At 44.8% G+C, this 21,837-nt stretch overlaps 1 protein-coding gene across 1 annotated transcript; it reads right to left on the bottom strand.

The window, feature by feature from the left end:
• Positions 1 to 442: 442 nt before the first annotated feature.
• On the bottom strand, positions 443 to 21,805 carry LOC106574637 (eukaryotic translation initiation factor 5B). Its single transcript, XM_045697794.1, has 22 exons — positions 21,659 to 21,805; positions 18,538 to 18,660; positions 18,323 to 18,389; positions 14,601 to 15,342; positions 12,513 to 12,733; positions 12,174 to 12,423; positions 12,005 to 12,091; positions 11,797 to 11,868; positions 11,388 to 11,689; positions 11,083 to 11,301; positions 10,360 to 10,427; positions 10,132 to 10,273; positions 9,755 to 9,886; positions 9,122 to 9,304; positions 8,655 to 8,816; positions 4,289 to 4,420; positions 3,518 to 3,649; positions 3,338 to 3,414; positions 3,051 to 3,215; positions 2,175 to 2,313; positions 1,903 to 2,064; positions 443 to 1,674 (listed from the first exon to the last, which is right to left on the bottom strand). Exons 1-22 carry the CDS (start codon positions 21,691 to 21,693, stop codon positions 1,567 to 1,569), a joined length of 3,720 nt encoding a protein of 1,239 aa, XP_045553750.1. The 5' UTR covers positions 21,694 to 21,805; the 3' UTR covers positions 443 to 1,566.
• Between the last annotated feature and the right edge of the window lie 32 nt (positions 21,806 to 21,837).

The raw sequence follows: 21,837 nt of genomic DNA, 5'->3' as shown, positions 1-21,837 counted from the left end.
AATAACAGCATATGAAACCAGGGGAACTCGACCTCACTAATAACAGCATATGAAACCAGGGGAACTCGACCTCACTAATAACAGCATATGAAACCAGGGGAACTCGACCTCACTAATAACAGCATATGAAACCAGGGGAACTCGACCTCACTAATAACAGCATATGAAACCAGGGGAACTCGACCTCACTAATAACAGCATATGAAACCAGGGGAACTCGACCTCACTAATAACAGCATATGAAACCAGGGGAACTCGACCTCACTAATAACAGCATATGAAACCAGGGGAACTCGACCTCACTAATAACAGCATATGAAACCAGGGGAACTCGCACCTCACTAATAACAGCATATGAAACCAGGGGAACTCGACCTCACTAATAACAGCATATGAAACCAGGGGAACTCGACCTCACTAATAACAGCATATGAAACCAGGGGAAGTAGCACTTCATATTTATTTTTCATAGAATTGAATTCAATGCATATTCCATTCATACCATTATCCAAAATATACAACAAGGCAGAGGGGGCAGAGTTTGCGACTTCTATAAATATGTCTTTATTGATGTAGATTTGTTATTATCTTTTACATTTTGAACTCAAGTAGAGAGGAGAGGGACCGCCTATTATGTCACCTAGTTCATTCATGGTAAAAAACGTCCGTAGGCACCAGTCGAACTGCGCTGACAGGGGGGGCTGGTGATGGGTGGTGGTGATGTCAGAGAGGGAGGGGCTTTTTAAAAGGACCATAAAATAACTGCATTCAAGAAAAGAGAAAACACTGACAAGGTCGTATTATTCAGACGTCTAAAACGTCTGGTAAGAATGCCTCCCCTCTCCCCTCTTCTAATTGGCTCAGGCCTTGGGCGCACAGCTCCCCTTGATCCGTGATCGATATAAAGAGTTCAGCAAACTAGCCTCCGTGTTGGCAACCAACGTGTCATAACAATAAGCTTCTCATTTGCATTCTCAGTGGAATTCTCCTTGCGACTTCCGGTGCCAACATGGCGCCCACGGAAACTTGTCAAACCCAGTTTGCTGAATTCTGTAGATCTGTGGTTCCGCTGACGCCTGACCCAGCTTTCTCCACTCCCACTCGCCCCCTCTCCTGTCTCACCCCAGCCTGAACACCAGAGGGATTACAGGGGGCAGGACTCCAGCAGCAGACGGATGTGGAGAGTGAGAGAGAGCGGCAAAATGAAAAACAAAACTCAAGATGATTCCAAACAACAGGCACGTTGGAATAGTGTGTGTCGATGCTGTCTAAACTGTCACTGTTAACAACAGCGGGAAATAGTTTGGTTTCTCACAGAAAAACACTGTTTTCCCCTCTAAAAATACACTCCCCCACCCACCAGAGGGGAGGGGATGGGGGAGAGGGGGAAAGTGGGACACTGCACTGCTCCCACCATTTATGGATGTATGCATACGTGGGTGTGATGAACAAGTGTGTGTGTGTGTGTGTGTGTGTCTTTGATCAGGTGTCACATGATCAGTGGTGTGTGTGTGTAAGTGTGCTGCGGCCGCCTGAAGACATGAAGCTGTGTATCCGTTCTTCCGTTCAGATGATCTCAAAAGTCTTCTTGAGCTCCATGATGAGCTGCCAGTCAGATTTGCCCATCTCGTCTCTGAACCAGTTCTTCAGGGCATCGATGGACGCTCTGGTGATCTGGAGAACAAACAAAAGATCACATTCAGAACTCCTAAGTCTCCCTGTTCTCATTATGGTCCACTAGTTCTAGTACAGAACCCAATGTTGTTAGAGTTTGGGTACCTGTCAGTACAATGTAACAGTGAGTACTTACACCTGATACCCTGTATTGACCTGAAAACCCACCACACGGTAATTTGAACATTGCAAAGAAAAGTGTTGCCTTTCTCCTCTCTGTGACTGTACCTTGCTGACGAGGATGTCGGTGGCCTCAAAGTGTCGGCCGAACATCTTGGGTGCCTCTCCGGGGATCGGTTCGATCTTTATACAGATCTCCTGGCCCTTCTTGGCACTGTCCACCATCTTGTGGTTGATCTCAATGCTGGTCACGATGCCAATGTCCACAAACTGACAGGGAGGAAATCAGTGAGATAATAATATTACATGTTTCTATGTCCTACCAAGATAGAAACAGGTCCCACAAACACACACTGCACTCTACATACACACACACTCACCCCCTTGCTGGGCACACAGAGTGGGGTTCCCTGTCTGAGGACCCCAGCCTCCACGTTGACTCCCATGACTATGGGGTCTCTAGAGTTGAAGATGAACTGAGGCAGGATCTTCAGCTTAGTGGGGAACACAGCAATGTGTCTGTGGAGAATGACAGAGAAAACGACTGTTACTACACCACAAACCTACTGTCCTGTCTGGAAACCTAGCCCAGGCATACCCCACGCCTACTGTCCTGTCTGGAAATCTGAACCAGGCATACCCCACGCCTACTGTCCTGTCTGGAAATCTGAACCAGGCATACCCCACGCCTACTGTCCTGTCTGGAAACCTAGCCCAGGCATACCCCACGCCTACTGTCCTGCCTGGAAGCCTAGCCCAGGCATACCCCATGCCTACTGTCCTGTCTGGAAACCTAGCCCAGGCATACCCCACGCCTACTGTCCTGTCTGGAAACCTAGCCCAGGCATACCCCACGCCTACTGTCCTGTCTGGAAACCTAGCCCAGGCATACCCCACGCCTACTGTCCTGTCTGGAAACCTTGCCCAGGCATACCCCACGCCTACTGTCCTGTCTGGAAACCTTGCCCAGGCATACCCCACGCCTACTGTCCTGTCTGGAAACCTTGCCCAGGCATACCCCACGCCTACTGTCCTGTCTGGAAACCTTGCCCAGGCATACCCCACGCCTACTGTCCTGTCTGGAAACCTAGCCCAGGCATACCCCACGCCTACTGTCCTGTCTGGAAACCTAGCCTAGGCAGGACAGGTGTAGCCTTCCAATGGGCTGAGTGTGGATCACTTGTGCTATGGCCTATGACAGCAAAACAAAGTTATGGTTGGTATCATGTAGTGTGAGTGTGTGTGTGTTCACATACTTGAACTCGTCCTGCTTGGCCTTCTTGTAGTCCTCTCTGTACTTGGTGAAGGCATCAAACAGGTGGTAGATGATCTCAGCGCTGAACACCCTGACCCCCAGACTATCAGCCATCTCCTGAGAGTCCCTCTCCACCTTCACATCAAACGCCAGGATCGTTGCATACCTACAACAGAACAGCATCGATTTGTTATTGTCCAGTTTACACAGACAGGGTTAATTACTGCGACAGTAACCAATCAAACAAATGTATGACAGGGTATAGGAAGGAGAGAAGAGGTGACACACTGTGGGTCATGCTCCAGCATAGTGGAAGCTTTCATCACGTCTTTCTTGTGGACTGGACCGATGTTGATGCCAGCGTACTGTTGGAGGAGATGGAAAAACATGAACATTACAGCACATTATCTCATTACTCTATTGTAGTTTGATATGGTGTGTGTGTGTGTATATGTGGGTGATACTCACAGGCACTTTGGACACTCGTAGGAACTCGAGCAAGGCTTCCAGGGATCCGAGAGTGGAGGCCTGGACGTACACACCCTTCTCCTCCAGCTTGATGGAGTTCAGAGTCTGTTTCAGCTCCCGCACCAGCTCATCCTGCAGGGGGATCACAACGCAGAGGACATCAATACACCGTGTGTGTGTGTGTGTGTACTAGTAACTAACTCAGAGATGGGTAAAAAAGACAAGGAGAGGAAGCAGGGAGCCATTCATAACTATTGACATGTAGCCGTAGGTGGCAGAGGGATCCAGTCTAACACTATTGAGACACAGCCCTGTTATCATACACAGCAGGGTTTCTTCAACTATGGGTCGGGTTCCAAGTGGGTCGCGAATTATGAGAATACATCTATAATCCCACACTATTTCTTCTTAATTTGGGTCGTTGGAGGACGATTTGGGTCTCGAGCTGAACATTTTTAAGAACCTCTGATACACAGTACATTATAAACTGGGTGGTTCGAGCCCTGAATGCTGATTGGCCGAAAGCTGTGGTATATCAGACTATATTCCCAGGGTATGACAAAACATTTATTTTTACTGTTCTAATTACATTGGTAACCAGTTTATAATAGCAATAAGGCACCTCAAGGGTTTCTGGTATATTGCCAATATACCACGGCTATATCCAGGGCACTCTGCGTTGTGTCGTGCTTAAGATCAGCCCTTAGCCGTGGTACATTGGCCATATATCACACCCCCTCAGGCCTTATTGCTTAAATGTGCCAGTCTCACCCTGAGCACGGCCACCTCGTCCTCCTTGTGGGCCACCAGCAGGGGGAGCCCTGCCAGGGTCTTCTCCAGGTCTTTCCCCAGGATCTTCACTCCCTGGGCCGTACACACCTCCTTATGCTTCTCATACTGGTTCTAAAGAGGACAGGGGGTCAGATCATTCATTAATACTACCTACTGGTTCTAAACAGGACAGGGGGTCAGATCATTCATTAATACTACCTACTGGTTCTAAAGAGGACAGGGGGTCAGATCATTCATTAATACTACCTACTGGTTCTAAAGAGGACAGGGGGTCAGATCATTCATTAATACTACCTACTGGTTCTAAAGAGGACAGGGGTCAGATCATTCATTAATACTACCTACTGGTTCTAAAGAGGACAGGGGGTCAGATCATTCATTAATACTACCTACTGGTTCTAAAGAGGACAGGGGGTCAGATCATTCATTAATACTACCTACTGGTTCTAAAGAGGACAGGGGGTCAGATCATTCATTAATACTACCTACTGGTTCTAAAGAGGACAGGGGGTCAGATCATTCATTAATACTACCTACTGGTTCTAAAGAGGACAGGGGTCAGATCATTCATTAATACTACCTACTGGTTCTAAAGAGGACAGGGGTCAGATCATTCATTAATACTACCTACTGGTTCTAAAGAGGACAGGGGTCAGATCATTCATTAATACTACCTACTGGTTCTAAAGAGGACAGGGGGTCAGATCATTCATTAATACTACCTACTGGTTCTAAAGAGGACAGGGGGTCAGATCATTCATTAATACTACCTACTGGTTCTAAAGAGGACAGGGGGTCAGATCATTCATTAATACTACCTACTGGTTCTAAAGAGGACAGGGGTCAGATCATTCATTAATACTACCTACTGGTTCTAAAGAGGACAGGGGGTCAGATCATTCATTAATACTACCTACTGGTTCTAAAGAGGACAGGGGGTCAGATCATTCATTAATACTACCTACTGGTTCTAAAGAGGACAGGGGTCAGATCATTCATTAATACTACCTACTGGTTCTAAAGAGGACAGGGGGTCAGATCATTCATTAATACTACCTACTGGTTCTAAAGAGGACAGGGGGTCAGATCATTCATTAATACTACCTACTGGTTCTAAAGAGGACAGGGGGTCAGATCATTCATTAATACTACCTACTGGTTCTAAAGAGGACAGGGGGTCAGATCATTCATTAATACTACCTACTGGTTCTAAAGAGGACAGGGGTCAGATCATTCATTAATACTACCTACTGGTTCTAAAGAGGACAGGGGGTCAGATCATTCATTAATACTACCTACTGGTTCTAAAGAGGACAGGGGGTCAGATCATTCATTAATACTACCTACTGGTTCTAAAGAGGACAGGGGTCAGATCATTCATTAATACTACCTACTGGTTCTAAAGAGGACAGGGGTCAGATCATTCATTAATACTACCTACTGGTTCTAAAGAGGACAGGGGGTCAGATCATTCATTAATACTACCTACTGGTTCTAAAGAGGACAGGGGGTCAGATCATTCATTAATACTACCTACTGGTTCTAAAGAGGACAGGGGGTCAGATCATTCATTAATACTACCTACTGGTTCTAAAGAGGACAGGGGGTCAGATCATTCATTAATACTACCTACTGGTTCTAAAGAGGACAGGGGTCAGATCATTCATTAATACTACCTACTGGTTCTAAAGAGGACAGGGGGTCAGATCATTCATTAATACTACCTACTGGTTCTAAAGAGGACAGGGGTCAGATCATTCATTAATACTACCTACTGGTTCTAAAGAGGACAGGGGTCAGATCATTCATTAATACTACCTACTGGTTCTAAAGAGGACAGGGGGTCAGATCATTCATTAATACTACCTACTGGTTCTAAAGAGGACAGGGGGTCAGATCATTCATTAATACTACCTACTGGTTCTAAAGAGGACAGGGGGTCAGATCATTCATTAATACTACCTACTGGTTCTAAAGAGGACAGGGGGTCAGATCATTCATTAATACTACCTACTGGTTCTAAAGAGGACAGGGGTCAGATCATTCATTAATACTACCTACTGGTTCTAAAGAGGACAGGGGGTCAGATCATTCATTAATACTACCTACTGGTTCTAAAGAGGACAGGGGTCAGATCATTCATTAATACTACCTACTGGTTCTAAAGAGGACAGGGGTCAGATCATTCATTAATACTACCTACTGGTTCTAAAGAGGACAGGGGTCAGATCATTCATTAATACTACCTACTGGTTCTAAAGAGGACAGGGGTCAGATCATTCATTAATACTACCTACTGGTTCTAAAGAGGACAGGGGTCAGATCATTCATTAATACTACCTACTGGTTCTAAAGAGGACAGGGGGTCAGATCATTCATTAATACTACCTACTGGTTCTAAAGAGGACAGGGGTCAGATCATTCATTAATACTACCTACTGGTTCTAAAGAGGACAGGGGTCAGATCATTCATTAATACTACCTACTGGTTCTAAAGAGGACAGGGGTCAGATCATTCATTAATACTACCTACTGGTTCTAAAGAGGACAGGGGTCAGATCATTCATTAATACTACCTACTGGTTCTAAAGAGGACAGGGGTCAGATCATTCATTAATACTACCTACTGGTTCTAAAGAGGACAGGGGTCAGATCATTCATTAATACTACCTACTGGTTCTAAAGAGGACAGGGGTCAGATCATTCATTAATACTACCTACTGGTTCTAAAGAGGACAGGGGTCAGATCATTCATTAATACTACCTACTGGTTCTAAAGAGGACAGGGGGTCAGATCATTCATTAATACTACCTACTGGTTCTAAAGAGGACAGGGGGTCAGATCATTCATTAATACTACCTACTGGTTCTAAAGAGGACAGGGGGTCAGATCATTCATTAATACTACCTACTGGTTCTAAAGAGGACAGGGGGTCAGATCATTCATTAATACTACCTACTGGTTCTAAAGAGGACAGGGGGTCAGATCATTCATTAATACTACCTACTGGTTCTAAAGAGGACAGGGGGTCAGATCATTCATTAATACTACCTACTGGTTCTAAAGAGGACAGGGGGTCAGATCATTCATTAATACTACCTACTGGTTCTAAAGAGGACAGGGGTCAGATCATTCATTAATACTACCTACTGGTTCTAAAGAGGACAGGGTCAGATCATTCATTAATACTACCTACTGGTTCTAAAGAGTACAGGGTCAGATCATTCATTAATACTACCTACTGGTTCTAAAGAGGACAGGGGTCAGATCATTCATTAATACTACCTACTGGTTCTAAAGAGGACAGGGGGTCAGATCATTCATTAATACTACCTACTGGTTCTAAAGAGGACAGGGGTCAGATCATTCATTAATACTACCTACTGGTTCTAAAGAGGACAGGGGTCAGATCATTCATTAATACTACCTACTGGTTCTAAAGAGGACAGGGGGTCAGATCATTCATTAATACTACCTACTGGTTCTAAAGAGGACAGGGGGTCAGATCATTCATTAATACTACCTACTGGTTCTAAAGAGGACAGGGGTCAGATCATTCATTAATACTACCTACTGGTTCTAAAGAGGACAGGGGTCAGATCATTCATTAATACTACCTACTGGTTCTAAAGAGGACAGGGGGTCAGATCATTCATTAATACTACCTACTGGTTCTAAAGAGGACAGGGGGTCAGATCATTCATTAATACTACCTACTGGTTCTAAAGAGGACAGGGGGTCAGATCATTCATTAATACTACCTACTGGTTCTAAAGAGGACAGGGGTCAGATCATTCATTAATACTACCTACTGGTTCTAAAGAGGACAGGGGGTCAGATCATTCATTAATACTACCTACTGGTTCTAAAGAGGACTGGGGGTCAGATCATTCATTAATACTACCTACTGGTTCTAAAGAGGACAGGGTCAGATCATTCATTAATACTACACACATCATCATTATGGGGCCAATGCTTTTTTAAAAAAGGTTTTATTGTCACATACACCAGATAGGTGCAGTGAAATGTGTTGTTTTACAGGGTCAGCCATAGTAGTACAGCGCCCCTTGCTCAAAGGCACAGACAGACTTTTCGGTTACTGGCCCAATGCTCTAACTGCTAGGCTACCTGCTGCTAATTCTAACTTCCACAGTCAAATTATCGCTTCGTCTGCCATTGACATCAGTGAATTATTTAGTGAACATGGGAAGTGGAAGTTAGGATTAACCCCCAGCCAAGTCATGGACAGCATGACATTCCTGTTGAAATCAGGTCATAACTGTTTGCTGCTCCTACAAGTGCTCTTTAATAAAGAAAGGCCCAACATAAACATTTCCTCCATACCTTGACCCTGAGCTCCTTCATGGGTGGAGGCAGCAGCAGCCCCCTGATCTGGGTGACGATCGGTCCCTCCACCCCCGGGACGATGACGGTCATGCCCTCCCGGAGAACCCCGTTGATCAGGATCACGTCTATCGTGGTGCCCATACCAGGCAGGGCCTTCACCTGAGGACAGACAGGGACACATGTTGACTTTAATACAACATTAAGTGTTGATGACGCAACGGCAATGACACCAACGTAACGGTAATGACACCGACGTAACGGTAATGACACCGACGCAACGGTAATGACACCGACGTAACGGTAATGACACTGCCGCAACGGTAATGACACTGACGTAACGGTAATGACACTGGTGTAACCTAAATGACCCTAAAATAACAGCAATCTAACCGTGACAACAACAGGGAGGATTATTCTTCCTCGTCCCCATAAACTGTGACAGTAATATAGTAATTGTCCCTCACCTCCATGACCTGAGCCCTGAGCTCATCGCAGTGTGCCAGGCGTCGTGCCAGCATGGTCTGGGTGAGCTCCACCAGCAGAGCGATCAGGTTGCCCATGCCGTCCCCGGAGTGGGCCGACGTGGGCACCAGAGACACAAAGGTCCTAGGGTCCTTGTTCTCATGGAAGAGGGCTGCGTTCAGACCCTGTACGAATACACAATCAAATCAAAGTTCATTGGCTGCATACGCAGATTTGTAGATGTTATGATGCAGTGAAACGCTTATGTTTCTAGCTCTACCAGTGAAGTCATGTCTAACACAATAACAACATACGAATGAAATGAAGAAATATCAGAACGAGCAATGTCAGAGACCGGAAAATAAATATATATATACATACGTATAATAGTGTGTATAAACAGTATATCAATAGAAAAGGTGTGTACAGCAGTAGTTATATAGGATGAGTCTAGAATACAGTATATACATATGAAGTGGGTAAAACAGTAGGTAAACACATGTCTATGTTCATTGGGCAGCAGTCTCTAAGGTGCAGGGTCACTCAGGGTTCACACAATAGGTGCGTCGCAATAGTGAAAAGTGCTGTCAACCCCGAAACTCTTCCCCCCCTCCTCTGTTCATATAGTTAGTGACCTGCTGGGCGAACTCCACGATGACAGCTTTGGCCCTCTCGTCAAACTCATCCTTGGTGTTCTTCTTCTGCTTCTTCAGTGTGGCCACCACGTCTGTGTCCGGACTCTTCTTCCAGTCGTACAGGCGGTCAATCTGGAGTAGACATAGAAATGGAACGAATAGAAGGGACAAAAATACACATCATGTCACATGGAAGGGCAACCGATTAACTACCTGTGCAAAACAAAAAGACTTCCGGAAGCTATTGTAACCTGGTAGCTTTATTCCCAGTGAATTGTGGGCCAATGAGTGCCTTTAATACATGCCAGTCCTCTACTAGACATCCATCCATCCATCCCAGAGGTAAGCTATGAGCATGTCAGACCAGACAGACTGACCTTGTTAAGTGCTACAATGAAGGGACACTTCTTCTCCTTGAGCAGGTTGATGGACTCCAGGGTCTGAGGCTCCAGGCCGTGCATGATGTCCACCACCAGGATGGCTATGTCACACAGAGAGCTTCCCCGGTTCCTCAGGTTACTGGACACACAGAGAGATGGAGCGAGATGCAGTCAGATCAACACATTTAGGGCAGTGGACACACATTTTTCTGAATGAGGGTTTACCTGAAAGACTCGTGGCCTGGGGTGTCGATGATCAGCATTCCTGGGATTTTAATGGCCTCGTTGTTGAACTGAAGAGGAAACAATGAAATGATTAAAGATCCATTAAACACCAATCATCTATTCAAATCCAATGCCATACATACACTGAGTGTACAAAACATTAGGAACACCTGCTCTTTCCATGACAGACTGACTAGGTGAAAACTATGATCTCTTATTGATGTCACTTGTTAAATCCACTTCAATCAGTGTAGATGAAGGGGAGGAGACAGGTTAAAGAAGGATTTTTAAGCATTGAGACATGGATTGTGTACGTGTGCCATACAGAGGGTGAATGGGCAAGACAGATTTAAGTGCCTTTGAACGGGGTATGGTAGTAGGTGCCAGGTGCACCGGTTTGAGTGTGTCAAGAACTGCAACGCTGCTGTGTTTTCACATTCAACAGTTTCCCCTGTGTATCAAGAAGGGTCCACCACACAAAGGCCATCCAGCCAACTTGACAACTGTGGGAAATATTGGAGTCAACATGGGTCAGCATCCCTGTGGAACGCTTTTGACGCCTTGTAGAGTCCATGCCACGACGAATTGAGACTGTTCTGAGGGCAAAAGGGGCTACAACGCAATATTAGGAATGTGTTCCTAATGTTTTGTACACTCAGTGTACAGTCACTGTTCAGTGTATGACTGGGTCTGAGCTGAAGGGAGAGGCGCAGCAGTACTCACGTTCTTCACCATCTTGGTCTGCTCTACGATGGCCTCCAGCGGTACGTTAGTGGCTCCGATCTGCTGGGTGATCCCTCCTGCCTCTCCGTCCTGTACGTGTGTATGCCTCAGCTTGTCCAGGATCTTGGTCTTGCCTGTGTCTACGTGGCCCAGTACACAGACGACGGGGGAGCGGAGCTTGTCCAGGTTTATGTTCTTTATGTTCTCTGCTCGCCGTTTCTACACAGGAGGAGCACAGAGGGAACACCATTACACTTCTCTACCGTTTAACAATGTTGATAGGATGTGTGTTTGTGAGAGACTACCTCAATACGCTTCTTGGCCTTGTCGTAGATCCGCTCCTCTTTAGTGCGGTCGTCATCTGAGTCGCTGTCACTACTGGACTCTGAGCTCTCCTTCCCTCCCTTCCTCTTAGTGGCTGGGGCCTGCTGCGGCGTGTGAGGCTGACTCTCCTTCTCCTCCTCCTCACTCTCCTCCTCTTCGTCATCCTCTTCCTCCTCGTCCTCTTCCTCGTCGTCCTCCTCCTCTTCCTCCGGCTGTGACGAGGGTTTCTGTTGGGGCTGCTTTGGCGTCTCTGGCTTCACCTCAATGTGGACCGTCTTCAGCTCTGTAGAGGGAGAATAGACGTTATGGGAGGTGTAAGCCCGGAGAAAGTTCCACCAAGCCTTTGGGAGAGTGCCATATCGCTAAAACCTGAAGTCTGTACTGTCCTACCTTTGTCCCGATCGATGGTCTCAGCGATAGCCTCCCAGTCATCAACTGCAGACTCAGCTTTCTGCTCTACCTCTGGGGGAGGGACAGGAAGACATGACAAAAAATGTGACTGAGGCAATGAAAGTTGTCTGGCGTTACACCCAGATCTGGACAACAAGCGGAGGACATGATGGCAGGCTCCGTCTCCAAGATCTATGGTCCATTTTACCTGCTGCTACTTTGGGAGTTTCCACCTCCATCGGTGAGATGATTGGCTCTGCCGTCTCCGACGTGGGTGACATGACCTCTGAGATCTCTGACCGGGGAAGAGGAGGAATGATAGACAGGTGATTTTGCAGTTGGACATGTATTTGATGTGGATTGGAAGAGGCTGTTACCTTCAGGGGTCTGTGCTTGTTGGGGCTTCTTTTTCCTCTTGTCTCCGTACACTGGCTTCTTCTTTGGCACAGAGTCGTCTTTGGATGGCACTTCAATACCCTGGGCCTTCAGGAGTTCAAGTGTGGCCTCAGCCCTGGCCCGGGCCTCTTTCTGGGCTTTGGTCAGCAGTTTGCCCTCCTTCTTCAGCCTCTCCTTCCTCTCTTTCTCCTTCTGTTTCTTCTTCTCCTTGCGTTCCTGTTCCAGACGCTCCTGTAGGTGTTACATTGAAGAGGTCAGTTGGTAAGAGGTCAGCGTGTGTGTGTGTGTATACACAAAGTGTGTGTGTGTGTGTGCTTAACCTGCTCCAGTCTCTGAGCCTCCTGCTCTTCCAGGCGACGCAGGTTCTCCTCTTCCTCCTTCTTGGCGCGCTCCTCTTCCTCCTTCATGCGAGCCAGAGCCTCCTGCATGGCCTTTACCGTGGCCTTGCTGGGACCCTTCTTCTTCTCCTCTTTCTCCTTCTCCTTGTCCCCCTTCTTCTTCTTCTTGTCTTTCTTGCCCTTCTTGTCTCCCCCTTCCTCTTCTGAAGTAACACAAAACCCCAGACAGAAATCAGTCATAGCACAGTAACTGTGCAAGCCATTTGTACATTTTGGACTAATTGCATGTAACTACACAGTAACGCCACTTTGAACTACTTTGAAAACATGACCATTGGGTTCATTCATTGTTTCCACCACCGCATCGGCAGCTAATGGGTACAGAGTTAAGACGAGTAGACTTCTACTATTGTAACTGCATGCAACTACACATTAACACGTGTTTTAGTATGTATTATGGATCCCCATTAGCTGCTCATCCTGGGGTCCAGCTAAATTAAGGCATGTAACAAGCTACCGTAATTTCCGGACTATAAGCCGCAACTTTTTTCCCACGCTTTGAACCTCGCGGCTTAAACAATGACGCGGCTAATATATGGATTTTTCCCGCTTTCACATTTAAATAAAAAAATAATAATAATAATAATAAAACATTCTGTGACGTGCTCAGTTTTTTGGCGGCATGAAGCTTTCATTAGACCAATGAAATTGCCGAACGGGTTAAGGTCAAACAACTTTTTTGTTTACTGTTTAGATTAAATCGAGCGCGCTCAAACTTCCCATCATTCTGATTACGGTAGTCATTTTGTCACCCTGATTCCTGGGGGCACAACAAAGTATTTGCAGCCACTCGACATCAGTGTAAATCGTGCATTTAAGGTGGCGCTCCGTGTTCAGTGGGAGGCTTGGATGACAAGTGGGGAGAAATCCTTCACTAAAACGGGCCGCATGCGAAGAGCAACTTATGGTCAAGTCTGCCAGTGGGTCCTGACAGCGTGGAACATTGTCAAAAAATCCACTATCATCAACGGGTTTCGAAAGGCTGGACTGCTGCGTGTTGAAGAGGGCTCAGCGGGGGATTTGCCTCCGGATGAAAGTGACGAGAGCGACAATGAAAACGATCCAATATCGGATGAAGCAATTCTGAGGCTATTCAACTCCGAGTGGTTTCAGTGGTTCAGTGGTTTCAGTGCACAGGAGGAGGAAGATAGTGACCAATGACTTTCTTGGTAGGCTTGGTACTGCTAATTTTTTATTTTTTGTTACAAGTCGTGTTTCGATAAAGCCTATTTATTTTTGTTACAAGCCGTGTTTTGTTAAAGCCTATTTATTTTTGTTACAAGCCGTGTTTCGTTAAAGCCTATTTATTTTTGTTACAAGTCGTGTTTCGTTAAAGCCTATTTATTTTTGTTACAAGCCGTGCTTCGTTAAAGCCTATTTATTTTTGTTACAAGCCGTGTTTCGTTAAAGCCTATTTATTTTTGTTACAAGCCGTGTTTCGTTAAAGCCTATTTATTTTTGTTACAAGTCGTGTTTCGTTAAAGCCTATTTATTTTTGTTACAAGCCGTGTTTCGTTAAAGCCTATTTATTTTTGTTACAAGCCGTGTTTCGTTAAAGCCTATTTATTTTTGTTACAAGCCGTGTTTCGTTAAAGCCTATTTATTTTTTGTTACAAGCCGTGTTTCGTTAAAGCCTATTTATTTTTGTTACAAGCCGTGTTTCGTTAAAGCCTGTGTAAAGTTCATTTGTTTCAATGTACCGGTAGGCACCTGCGGCTTATAGACATGTGCGGCTTATTTATGTATTTTTTTTTTATTCAGTGGGTGTGGCTTATATTCAGGTGCGCTTAATAGTCCGGAAATTACGGTACCTTGAAACAGAAATCTGTTTGTTTCCTTCCCTTACCATTAATTGCTTCAAGCACCTCATCGGCAGCTAATGGGTACAGATAAGCATTTACACATTCTTAAAACGAAAGTAGTTCCTACATGGCATATGGGCAACTCATTGTAAACTGTTGCCATTTAGGCTGTGGAATGGATACAATATAAACCAATTGTAAATCTCACCCTCTCCTTGAGGATCAGCCCCTTCCTGATCTTCAATCTCTGCTGCTGCCTCCGTCTCTGCTGCTGGGGCCGCTGCTGGGGTTGGGGCCGCTGCTGGGGCCACCGCTGGCTCACTCTTCTTCACTACCTCTTTCTCTTTCTTAGGCACTGCTGCAACCTCAATACTCCCCTCTTTCTCCTCCTCCTTCTCCTTCTGCTTCTTCAGCTTAGCTCTGTCCTCCTCTTTCTTCTTGCGGTCTCTCTCCTTCTTCTCTGCCTTCTTCTGAGCTGCCGTCTTCATCTTGAAGGTTCCCTCCTCCTCTTCTTCTTCACTGTCTGCCTTGGCTTTGCCCTTCTTCTTACCTTTCTTTCCGGCCTGCGACGCGTCCACCGAGTCGTCATCATCTGAATCATCCTCCCCTCCCCCCTCTCCTTTCCTCGCACCTCCATCGTCATCCTCCTCTTCCTCGTCCGAGGCCTCCTTGCGGCCTCCCTTCTTCCCTGCCTTGGGTTTCCTCCGGGTCCGTGAGGCGTCGTCCTCCGAGTCTGAGCCAGCAGCAGCAGCAGCAGCGGGGGCAGCAGACGTCTTCTTGTCCTTCTGCTTGTCTCCGTTTTCCACGTCACCCGTACCCGAAACCTCTTCGTCGTCCCCGTCGTCATCCTCCAGGCTGGCTCGCTTGCCCTTCCGCGTCTTCTTCTTCTCCGCTTTGGTGGGCGGCGGGGGCTCGGCGGCGCTCTCCGGCTCGTCTGTGGCGTCTGGTTTCTGTGGATTGCGGAAGTGATGAGTACTCCATAGAAGCATGTGCTTCGCCAGACAGGGTCATTACATATGCAGATAAGCATTGGGCTATTAGCCCAGGGTTTCCGGTTAGAAAATGTGGCGCCAGACATGACTGGACCCATAGGTCTATGCATTGGGTGCATACCCTGACAAGGCGTCCACCCACGTGCTCAGAATAACAGTCATCACATTTAGATTATGGTAATTCATTTTAACAGAACATGCAAGTCAAGGATGCAGTGACCTGTGTCCTTCTTACCGTGCACTTTGAGATCTTAGAATATCTGTCCACATGAACTTTCCCTCACCCAACAAGACGAGTGACGAACAGCAAAAATAGGCGGCGAGTTTCAAGTTTGGGGAAGCTATTTTTCCCAGGAAAAATGCACCTTTATAATAAAGCATTTCCTGAACCATCGCATTAGCAGACCTACTATTCTTAAGGAGTAAATCGGACAGTCAACATTTTGATTAATAAAATAACTAATTCACTGTTCGCAAAAAAGACTGTTTCATGCAATTCTACTACACTTTATATGACTGCAGACATTAGCAGAATCTTTTTTTAAATGACAAATGACAGGGTAGCCTACTCTGCTGACACTGAGAAACAGATCAATAAAACCACGTTGTCCATATAATAGGTCTACCAGAAGGGGTGACAGAATATGACGTCCATCTAAACTGGACGAGGAAATTATAGTCCAAAAACAAACTTTTAAGTGACACTGACACGACAACGATAAAGAGTGAATATGAGCAAAGCGCGCTCAACGGGGATACGGCCGATGCTCTCTGCTGGCGCCAATAAGATAGGCTATAGGCCTACTGTTGTTCGCTCAATTGAGTTGAGTATTCACAGATAAGAGTCTTTTCATTGTGTTCTCTTTACAGCAATAGCCATGCTTCTTTCCAAACTATGTTTCCCATGATTGAATGTTGAAATATTCCGATATGCCTGGCTGGGCCTCTCTTCATTGACAGTCATAACGCAACAATAATCTATTTGGCATTTGCCACGTGTGCTGCCCAAATTCCACATGCTGCCTTTCCTTCCAACTGTAGGCAACGGGATTTAAAACAATCCACAACTTATATCATTTAAGGCTAGGGGAAGCTAATGATCCTCTGTGGCCAAATCATGCCTAGTAGCCTATTTTGAATGACTGTATTTATTTCTGTATAGACAGGAGTAGGCTAATTAGGCTATATCATTTTGGCAATTTAATTACATTTACTTAAGGAAACCTTAGCATCCCCTTGCCTTATCACTGTGCATGAGCCTGTCAATCTACTATCCCCATAGTAGAAAAGTTGACCTATTCTATTGGTCAGTTTGTTGAGAAAGAAAGAGCCCAGACTCTGGAACAGTTGTAGGACGATAGATCCAAAAGTCATACAACCAGAATGCCTCAGATACATAAAATATACTTTAATAAGCAATGAGTTGGACGCAACAGATCAGAACATTAGGTTAAATGTTTATAAAATATTATTTTTTAAGATTATTAAGTCAGCAATGTGCACAAGGCAGTAGGCGGGAATGTGCATTTGGCTACCGGACAATGAAAGAAAGTTGATAACCAATAGAAAATAAGAGAAATAGTCTACTGGTTTCAATGGCATATGGAAGTCTGAATAAAATATTTGCCTCCCGGATATGGTTGGATTCTGCCTAGTCTACTTTGAAGCAAGGTAAAACACGCCTCATAATATGTAGTAAAACGTTGAGGTTTCAAACAATTAAGTAGCTATACGTTTTCAAAATGCCTACTGCCTCCAGCTCATTGCAAAGGGATGTGTGAAGCCTGATGAAGCCTGCCTTCCGTTTCCTGTGCATTTGAATGACGAATGGGAAGCACGCTTCAATTACCAGTAGAGAGAAAAAAAAAAAGCAGGTATTTTTAATCGTGGCCACAAAAATGTTTTCAACACACGATTGCATTTACAATTGTTGTGCAATGATTGGGCTTATAAAAGCTCTGTCTGACAGATTTTCCTGCTCAAAGGCTCTGTATGCTGTGCACATGTGATTAAGAAGATACATAACGAATATACACAAGCGGCAATTTAATTACACAAAATTATGCTAATTAACCCATAGAAAGAATAAGCATGAACGGTCAAATGTATTTACATCAATTGGTATTTCCATCAATAGGCTAAAATGCATTAACAGCTTTTAAAAAAGAAAGAAAATGAAGCCGGCTATTACTGGCAAACGGAAACCGTTATAGCCTGGTATAGGGTCATTACATATGCAGATTAGCATTGGGCTATAGCCTGGTATAGGGTCATTATATATGAAGATTAGCATTGGGCTATAGCCTGGTATAGGGTCATTATATATGCAGATTAGCATTGGGCTATAGCCTGGTATAGGGTCATTATATATGAAGATTAGCATTGGGCTATAGCCTGGTATAGGGTCATTATATATGCAGATTAGCATTGGGCTATAGCCTGGTATAGGGTCATTACATATGCAGATTAGCATTGGGCTATAGCCTGGTATAGGGTCATTATATATGATGATTAGCATTGGGCTATAGCCTGGTATAGGGTCATTATATATGCAGATTAGCATTGGGCTATAGCCTGGTATAGGATCATTACATATGCAGATTAGCATTGGGCTATAGCCTGGTATAGGGTCATTATATATGAAGATTAGCATTGGGCTATAGCCTGGTATAGGATCATTACATATACAGATTAGCATTGGGCTATAGCCTGGTATAGGGTCATTATATATGAAGATTAGCATTGGGCTATAGCCTGGTATAGGGTCATTACATATGCAGATTAGCATTGGGCTATAGCCTGGTATAGGGTCATTACATATGCAGATTAGCATTGGGCTATAGCCTGGTATAGGGTCATTACATATGCAGATTAGCATTGGGCTATAGCCTAGTATAGGGTCATTACATATGAAGATTAGCATATGGCTATAGTTCACCTTGCTGCCTTTAGCTCCTGTGGTTTCAAGAGACAGTTCCTCCAGCTCCTTCAGGATGTCGTCTTCACTGTTGAAGATCAAAACATTATGATCAATACACAGTAGGCTGCAAGGCAAGTGTAGAAATATTTCCGTCCAACAGTTGGTTCTTATTTCCATAGTTATTTTAAAATGGAACGTTCATTACTGTCGAAGAGAGAGAAATAAAGACTTACTCAAAATCATCTTTCTTTTTGTCTTTCTTCTTCTTCGCCTTTCCTTTACCTTGCTCCTTGGAGGCTCCCGCTCCTTCGATTTCTGCTGCTAGGGCGTCAAGGTCGATGCCATCGTCTTTAGCACTGAAACAAAGTCATGCAAATCACATATGATGCACATTACACATGGTAAAATACAGCATTATCAAGCATAGATGGGAACCACATGCATCTCCATGCAGATTTCTGCCATATGCTATGTTACAAAAAATGCAGGCTTATAGGCCGACTACAAAATAAATGTAGAAATCTATGTTATTCAATTATTGTGCCAACGAACGTCTGCGTTGCCATGGGCTAAAATAGAAGTCAGTTCTATTTGTGACACAGATCGCGCTGCAACTCCTGCCTCTCCCATCTCCTCATTGGTTATACCCACGTGGGTGACTGAAAGACGAACGAGGTCAGTGGCGGTAATGCACCTAATTTATGAAAGTTGCCAATCGCAATATAAAGTCAAGAGAAGAAAAAGCCTGGAAGGAGCAGAGATGACTAGAAACGATTTGGTTGACCGTTTTATGTGTGGATTAATTGGCGGAGTAGAGGACCTTGTGCATTTCAGGTAAAATAACAACTCAATGTTTACATCCCAGGACAAATTAGCTAGCAACAGCAAGCTAGCTAAAAAGGACAAATTACCTAGCAAGTGCACGCTAGCTAGCTAAATTGCTATAAATGTTTAATGCTTTTCGACCTGTCCCCAAATTAATATAATTGGTTCAGAGTTTGTTTTGATATTTTAACCTTTGTGTCGCGATCGCGTTTGGTGTAGGGGGAACAAAATACATTTATGCACGATGGCGCACGCGCGTAGCCGGTTTGGGTTCCGTGTTAGCAGCAAAATGATAAACTAGCAATGAATGTGTGGGATTTCAAATATTTGCAGCCATGATCAAATTAGCATATTTCACGCAAATATGATTTTCATATCCAGCGACAAAAAGACAGACCCAGTCAGTTGGTCCGACAAAAAGACAGACCCAGTCAGTCATTCCGACAAAAAGACAGACCCAGTCAGTCAGACCCAGTCAGTCAAAGGACACTAAAAAGTCTGTCAAACGAAAATGTTGACAGATTTGAAGGATTTACTGCGGTCCTAAAATGACTCGCTGGTGGCCACAAATCAACCCTGACAGTGGGAAGTGTGCATCTAACAAGAACAACACCTCCACCTGAATGGCAGCTACACACTTGACACTGTTACGCCTTCAGTCCAAAAAAATGCAAAAACTAATTCTAGACCTTCAGTCTTATGTCAGACGGTTGAAGACGAAAACCAAACATGAAAGACAAACAACTTCAGTCCCTAACCTGTAATGACCATCTCAAATACTAACCATCCACAATCCAACCACAACAACCTTACCTGAAGCAGCACATGGATCTTTGAGACTAAAAGCCCTACATCTGCTCAGCCTCAGACTCTATACAGAGGGTGAGGCTAGCTTCCTTGCATGCCTGTTGTATCAGCAGTGGAAAGCACCTCTATGTTAGAATGAACAGGGCCCAACCCCGGGTAAAACTCACAGGGTGCACAGTGCACACACCCTTGCCTCTGGGTAATGAAATCATGAAGAAGCAGCTGATAGGATCTTGATGGAGTTATCCTGTTCTGTCTATCAATGTTATTCCTTTCACTTATTTACCTGTAATAAGTACTATGAATATTGCTTATATACAAGTGCCTTTAGGGTTAGGGGCTAGTGGTTGTTTCTGGACCAAACCTGTAATAGTTGTTGGTTATGGGGAACAAAGAGGACCATAGCTAATCAAGCTTTAATATCCTTCCGCCATTGCTGTTCTGCGCCATCTTTAGCCCTGGCCTGGTATCATCTTGACCTCACAGCAGAGTTGACTGGAGCAGGAGCAGGCTGCAGATCAGCAGTATACAGTACAGGGGGTGAGAGCTCACCATCAAGGCAGGTCAGTCAATATATATCCCTCAATAATCAACTTAAATGGCAGCTGCCGCCACCAAGCCAGCACGACACTTAGCCTACTGTCTCTCTGTCTATTATCTGTCAAGGCTCATTCCCACAGTCAAAAGCAGACACCTGGTCATGACTTACAAAGGGTGGATAAGAGTGCCTACTACAAGGAGCGAGTGTAGATTTGTGCACTTGGCAGACAAGCATCCATTGTAGGGCTAAGTCGTAATGAGACGTGAGTCAGTGTCAATTGACATCTCTATTCAGGAATGTATCATAATTTATGAACAACAACATTGGTTAAGACTTTTGGTCGTAATGCCTACTACTTGGCAATGGAAATAGTATATATATATTCTAGCCATTGAGATCAGTATACTGCTTTATTCTGAAACCCCCCCCCCCCTAAACTGAGGACAACAACAAATCTCTAACTGGGGTATCAATCGCAAATGACCATGTTTACTCACACGGGGACACAGCCATTGGATGGATACTCAAGCCATAGAGGCGACAGTGGGGACAATGAATGAGGGCCCTTTCTGACAGCACAATGAAAAGGGATGATGTTGCAGGCATGGGGCATAGCCTGGCTGGAGGTCCTCACTTGTGTTGTCAGTGACTCAAAGATTCAGCAATAATTCGCTGACAATGTCCTCCTAGAATTGCATCATATATAGTTAGTTATCTGCGTTTCCCTATTAGTGGGCAAGCAAGCTAGCTAAGTTGGATAGCTGACGAGCTACTGGAAATTAACTTTAGAATGTGACTGCATGGAGCCTGGCTAGCTAGCTGGTAGTAGAATGCCAATGTAGCTGCATAACATATGCTAGCTAATAGCGAGAATAGGTTTCGTGTCTCTGTTGTTCAGCATCAAGTATGTTTATACGAGATATAAATTGGTTAATTCATTGTCAATATGAAAGGTAGAAAACAAGTGCGCGAGGATAACGTTAGCTTATGAATAAGCCCGAGACCGGAGGCCTAGCCAAAGCAATCTGCCGCCACATGAAACTCATGGCTTCACTATCATGCTAATGCTAGCCAGCTCAGCTTGTACGACTAGCGTTAGCTAGCTATATTCATTGAAGTCTGTTGCATATACAGCACAACTTTCTCAAATCGTATGACACACGGGCCACACTATCATGTACCTGTCATCGCCTGACTTTTTCTGTTTCTTCCCCATTCTCCTTGTTTTTATTTTTATCCACAATGTTCAGCCTCGTTGTTCGCCGATACAGCACATATGGTTTGTCACACATCCTGCGCAGTTGCAAAGGGTTTTCTATTGCCTGTACTGAAGTGAAGGGCATCTTCACTGCGCAAACTG

This window comes from Salmo salar, chromosome ssa16 (genome assembly GCF_905237065.1).
Source record: "Salmo salar chromosome ssa16, Ssal_v3.1, whole genome shotgun sequence".
Classification (NCBI taxonomy): Eukaryota; Metazoa; Chordata; class Actinopteri; order Salmoniformes; family Salmonidae; genus Salmo; species Salmo salar.
Note: the sequence above shows the minus strand (reverse complement) of the source record. Positions and strands in the feature narration are given on the sequence as shown.

Bases quoted from the DNA above. Each gene is read 5' to 3' on its own strand.
- LOC106574637 (XM_045697794.1), bottom strand. From the start codon at position 21,693: ATGGGGAAGAAACAGAAAAAGTCAGGCGATGACAG. The intron at 9,305-9,754 runs GTCACTAACTAT...GTATTCGTACAG, and splicing joins TCGTGGAGTTCGCCCAGCAG to GGTCTGAACGCAGCCCTCTT. The intron at 4,421-8,654 runs GTATGGAGGAAA...TGTCCTCTTTAG, and splicing joins TGAAGGAGCTCAGGGTCAAG to AACCAGTATGAGAAGCATAA.